The sequence below is a fragment of the Leptodactylus fuscus genome, chromosome 1, assembly GCF_031893055.1.
Source record: "Leptodactylus fuscus isolate aLepFus1 chromosome 1, aLepFus1.hap2, whole genome shotgun sequence".
In the NCBI taxonomy this organism is placed as follows: Eukaryota; Metazoa; Chordata; class Amphibia; order Anura; family Leptodactylidae; genus Leptodactylus; species Leptodactylus fuscus.
In genome coordinates, this window is record NC_134265.1 from 190,946,151 (window position 1) to 190,952,150 (window position 6,000).

The 6,000-nt window shown below is 49.5% G+C and overlaps 1 protein-coding gene across 2 annotated transcripts in view; it reads right to left on the reverse strand.

Moving 5' to 3' along the window:
- ANO8 (anoctamin 8) overlaps positions 1-1,962 on the reverse strand; it is a 95,675-nt gene extending 93,713 nt beyond the window's left edge. For both annotated transcript variants that reach the window (XM_075280417.1, XM_075280415.1), the window contains exon 1: positions 1,739-1,962. In XM_075280417.1, coding sequence (XP_075136518.1) covers positions 1,739-1,835 — 97 coding nt within the window. In that variant the 5' untranslated portion in view covers positions 1,836-1,962. The remainder of the gene's footprint in view (positions 1-1,738) is intronic.
- Between the last annotated feature and the right edge of the window lie 4,038 nt (positions 1,963-6,000).

Genomic DNA, 6,000 nt, shown 5'->3' on the forward strand with positions numbered 1-6,000 from the left:
ACATATTCCCATTATAATGAATGGGCAATAAACCCTTACTGCCATGGGAATGATGTACTACTCAGCTGAAACGTACAGTAACATGTGCTACTCATCACTGCTATCACAACTGCACGCAGCTCTTCAAATGCTTTGACTGAAAAAAGCAACAAAACCGCAACATGTGAGCCCAACCTAGACAGACAGCTATTAGAGGCAGGCAGACCGAGTGACCGACGACAGACACATCCTCACACAGGTTGGGTCGCACATGGTCCGCCGCCGCTGTCAGTGACATCAGCACTGTACACATCTCCTGTTATAGAGCACTGCACACATCTCCTATCACAGAGCACTGCACACATAAGTCAGACCCCCATCTCCTGTCATCGAGCCCTGTACACATCTGCCATAGGGCATTGTACACATCTCCTACCATAGAGCCCTGTACACATCTGCCATAGGGCATTGTACACATCTCCTGTCACAGAGCACTGTACACATAAGTCAGACCCCCATCTCCTGTCATAGAGCCCTGTACACATCTGTCATAGGGCATTGTACACATCTCCTACCATAGAGCCCTGTACACATCTGCCATAGGGCATAGTACACATCTCCTGTCACAGAGAACTGTACACATCTGCGATAGGGCATTGTACACATCTCCTACCATAGAGCCCTGTACACATCTGCCATAGAGCACTGTACACATCTCCTGTCATAGAGCCCTGTACACATCTGCCATAGGGCATAGTACACATCTCCTGTCACAGAGCACTGTACACATCTGCCATAGGGCATTGTACACATCTACTACCATAGAGCCCTGTACACATCTGCCATAGAGCACTGTACACATCTCCTGTCATAGAGCCCTGTACACATCTGCCATAGGGCATAGTACACATCTCCTGTCACAGAGCACTGTACACATCTCCTACCATAGAGCCCTGTACACATCTGCCATAGGGCATAGTACACATCTCCTGTCACAGAGCACTGTACACATCTGCCATAGGGCATTGTACACATCTACTACCATAGAGCCCTGTACACATCTGCCATAGGGCATTGTACACATCTACTACCATAGAGCCCTGTACACATCTGCCATAGGGCATTGTACACATCTACTACCATAGAGCCCTGTACACATCTGCCATAGAGCACTGTACACATCTCCAGTCATAGAGCCCTGTACACATCTGCTATAGGGCACTGTACACATCTCCAGTCATAGAGCCCTGTACACATCTGCTATAGGGCACTGTACACATCTCCTGTCATAGAGCCCTGTACACATCTGCCATAGAGCACTGCACAGCGCAGCCTAGGTCCCATGTAGTCACCGCAAGGGGGTCCTCTCCGGTACCGCAACGCCATAGTACACACAATGAGAAAGTCCGCTGTAAATACACAGCTTGTGGTGAGAAGCCATGGAGGGGGAGACGCCGCGTCCTAACAATGCGGAGGGTCCGGCGGGGCTCAGCACCACTACACCCCGTACACAAAGCATGACTTTACAGGAAGCCACATGAATGTCACAGCTCACCCTCCCGCATCCTCACTCCGTAACCTCAAACAGTGGATTTAGCAGTGCCCATCACAAAGCATGGCCAGGGCACTGCAGAGAGGCCAAGCCACACAGCGTCTCCTTCCACATGACCCCTGCCCACCACAGCGCCCCGAAACAGCGATGCGGCACGCACCTTGTCCCCAAATCCCCCCGTATATTCTAACCTGACACCAGCCTTACCCAGGACCCCAGCCGTGCCATGCTGGCTGCCAGCCGGGTCTGTCCTTTCACCCTCTGGCTGGGCTTTTCTGCTTCTGTCCGGCTCTGTGTCCGGCATGCTGGGGCCGGGATCAGGATGGCATGGGTCCGGGGGTCCCCGCTGTCATTGGGGCTGTGCAGCGAGAGGAGGGACAAAGGGACACTCAGGCAGCAAGGAGCCTTAAACACGCTAGATCCTTCGCTTCTCGGGCCCGCCCGCCTTGCTCGCTCTCGTCCTTCTTGTGCGGCGCTGATGTATTACACAGATGAGGAGATGCTGCGTGCCCTCTACTCTAGAGCTCAGCAGCCACTGCCTCCCCAAATATCAGCTCCTTTTACAGGTCTCTTACACCTGCATATGTTTCTACATGCGCAATATCAGCTTAAAGGGGTTGTCCAGAATAAAAAAAAAAAATTAAACTACCCTGAAGGGTTGAAAAAAATAAAACAAAAAAAGGACCATACCATACCGGTGTCTCTCTTCATGGACCAGTCCTGCTGCTCCGGGGTTCTCTACTGGTGGAACTCCAATTAAAGGTCTACAGAAAGGGACCCGGGACGTCACAGCCGGCGAGGACTTCAGCCGCAAGAAAATATCAGAGTAGCAGAACCGCACCACGCTGAGAGGCATCGGAGCACTGGGGACAGGCGGGTATGGTTTGGTTTTTTGTTACCTTCCCCTCCTAATGAAAACACCCCATTATGCTGGACAACCTCTTTAAGGCCGGCAAAAACCACAGCGTATTACAGTCACATTGCAGAAAAATACGAGCAGCGGGAATGCTGCAATTTCCAAAACAGTCACGCAAAGTGCATTTCCATTGCATTTTTTCCCACAGCGCTTTTTTGCTGCAGCCCACTACTTGGAGCCTTAGCCTAATGGTGAGATGTAGCCAGCAAGGTTATATCCTGAGAGGTGAGGTGTGGTCAGCAACATTGTGGCATACTGGATTTTTTTCATAGATCAGATGCACACTTATGCGCCAAATTGGAATTCTACCCCAGTTACATAGTAGAGGAGGTTGGATGAAGACATCAGTCCATCAAGCCCAACCTATAACCCTACAATCCCTACAGTGTTGATGCAGGGGAAGGCAAAAACCCTATGAGACGTATGCCAATTGCTCCATTTCAGGGGAAAAAAATTCCTTCCCAACAATCCAGCAGTCAGTATAAAAACCCTGAATCAACGTCTCCTTAAAATCTAGAATCCATAACCCGTAATATTGTTCTCTTCTCTTCAAGAAAGGTATCCAGGCCCTCTTTGAACTTGTTCAATGAACTCACAAAGTCAGGGACTTGCTTAAATTTCCTGTATAGCTCATGCCAGCGGGCGGGGGAGGTTAAAAATTTCTTTTAATTTTCAATGTCTCTGGGTCCATGAAGTATAGATGACACACGTATGGGCATAAACTGTAATCCCAATAGTGAAATTTGTAATAGGGCCTCATTCTACCATGACCACCCTAAGCAGCAGGATCAGAATTTTAAAAGTTTAAAATTTGAAATGATTTTGTTTTCCTTTGCTGTGATTCTACAATGCATGCACGCAAGTAAATCTGTAAGCGCCTCACCAAGTCCAGCGTGTGGAATTTCTCCTCCTCAGGCGAGGAGAGAGGGAAAAAAAAGCTGGAAGGGAAATCAGCTGATTGATGTTTGTTGTAGATGGGACGTTGGGTCTAAACCCTGGGAGAAATGGGAGCTGCACGTGGTCAGGGAAGAAGGAGATATAAGGCTTCTCTGACGACAATGCTTACAGCTCACTGACCCTTTTGGCAGAAGATAGTGCCAACAAAAAAACGCTTTATAAGTTAAAAACTTAAGCGGGACTTCTTCCAGAGGCTCAAATGGGTGTGCAAATAATGCAGTAAGGACCATACTAAGGTCCCATTGGTAGACAGGGGTAGTAACTACCGGTCTCAGCCTAGTTGCCTCCCCAGATAGGCGGACAGAGCGGCTACATGTACCTTCAATGTGGCTGCAGCCAGACCCCTGTCTAGGCCATCTTGAAGAAAATCTAGGATCGCCCTAGTTGGGGGATCGTCGGAGTTCACTTCATGTTGAAGACACCAGGCGTTAAAGATGTTACCAATTCTTCGATAGCTGTTATTACTAGACTCTGCTCTGGCACTTGCAAGGGTCTTCAAGACGGCTTGAGATAGTCCTCTATTCCTTAATAGGGACTGGTCAACCTCCAGGCTGTCAGGTTGCGGTTTCTCAAATCCTAGCATCTCAGCTCTCCTTGGGTTACCAGGTCTGGGAGGGGGGGAAGCTTCCAATATATGCCTTAACTCATTTGTATGAGTCGGGCAAACCAAGCCCTTTTTGGCCAGAACAGGATTATGGCAGTTCCCGAGGCTTGGTCCTGTCTTATTTTTAGCAATACCTTCGGTATGATAGGAATTGGAGGGAAGATGTAGAACAGCCTGAACCTCCACAGGATGGACAGGGCATCCACTTCCAAGGGATTGTCCTCCTAGTACAGAGAGCAGAAGGTCCCTACCTTGGCGTTGAGTCGGGTTGCCATAGGATCGACCTCTGGGAGACCCCATCTCTGGACGATCTGTTGAAATATGTCTGGACTGAGAGACCATTCTCTTGATATGGTGATACCCCGACTCAACTGATCCGCTACTATGTTCAGGGAGCCCTTGATGTGAACAGTGGATAACTGGGTCAGATTCTTTTCTGCCCAGGAGAATATAAGATTCGCCTCTCTGATCCCCTACAGTCTGACGTGATAGCTTAGCCACCGCGAGGTCCACCCCCCACAAATGGGGGCATTTGTCCCTTTGTGATAGGTCCATGGGGAACAGGGACCTGAAGACTGTTAGGGAATAGCAGACGTTAATTCCCCAGAAGCTGCTGGTGAACCCTGGAGGGAGGGGCACAAGGGACAGTGAGCCCTAAACTGAAGCCCCCCGCTTTCCCTTCCTATTGCCAGACCCTATTCTAAGTAATAGGCGACAACCACGAAGACAGTCCCTCCCTGAATACGTGAAACACAAAACGCAGACAAGGCGAACAACAACAAAGGGAGGTCAGCTAGCCAGGGTTCGGTAACAGGAGAGCGATGCAGTGCCAAAACGGAGTCCAAAAGAATTGTCAGTAGAGAAGCCAGAGGTCAAGGATTAGAGTACAAGTAATATAACAGCAAGAAAAACCAGAAAGCTAGGGCAATAACTGGCACCAGTGTGACTGTGAGCCAAGACTAAATAGGGGAGGAAGAACCCGCCCTGAACCTGATAGGAAGGAAAGCTGTCAATCACTGAATGGGCAGAGGGAACAAGGGCAGAAGACGGGTGTGGTGCAAATCCAATTACAACACTAGAGCCGTGTTCACACAGTGCAACTAAAAACTTTAAGCAGATTATCAAACTGCACACGCCTCCTGCGCCGCAGCATGCGAGCAGAGGGTGGCGCAGAGGCCTGAACAGGCAGAGATGTTACAAAGACTCTCGTAAAGGAATTGTCCCTTCTCAGGTTGTTTCCATTGCTGATGCATGATGCTGGCCAGAGATGCGTCCGCATGAAAGGTAATGTGCCCCCCAGAGGTGGACGTGGAGGCTTCCCTGTCAACATCGTGGTCAACTGTAGAACGGATGGACTTCAGCAGCCTCGTAGCATAATAGAAGATAGGTCTGCTGGAATGAATAGATTCATTATCAGATGATTCTGAGTCGTCGCCCACCTGGAGCCTCTTCAAAGAGTGGAGCGACAGGGAAAGCTTTTCAGGGCAAGGCTTCTTTGCGAGCTGAGACACGGAAGTACGGATGTCTAACAGAAGTGAGGAGATACTTTCACTTTTATTCCGGATCCGTACTCACCAAACCACCTCCTTGTAGAGGGTCTATAATCTGCACCAGCAAGATGCTTTTGCTCATGATTCTCCTACAGGAGCAGAGGTAGCAGGTACTCAAGGCAGGTAGCCATCACTAGGAGACCAGTAGCCGAGTCAGGCAGATGCTGCAGATGGCTGCCCAAGAAGGCAACAGGTAGTCAAGCCGACACAGTGGGTGTTAGTAGGCAAGTGGTAGGCAGCCCACAGGCAGATGTCGTAGATGGCTGCAGGCAGATCTAGCCTTCGGGTAGAGTACAAACAGCATTGACCTCTAGACCCGGTGCACTCAACATAAAAGTCTGTTTCCTTACAGACCTTTTTTTAAAAAGGAACTTGCTCACTCACAAAAGTAGTGTTGGTGCACCTTCAGCTTACCTCACCTGAGCTGTGGGAGTTGCTGGAA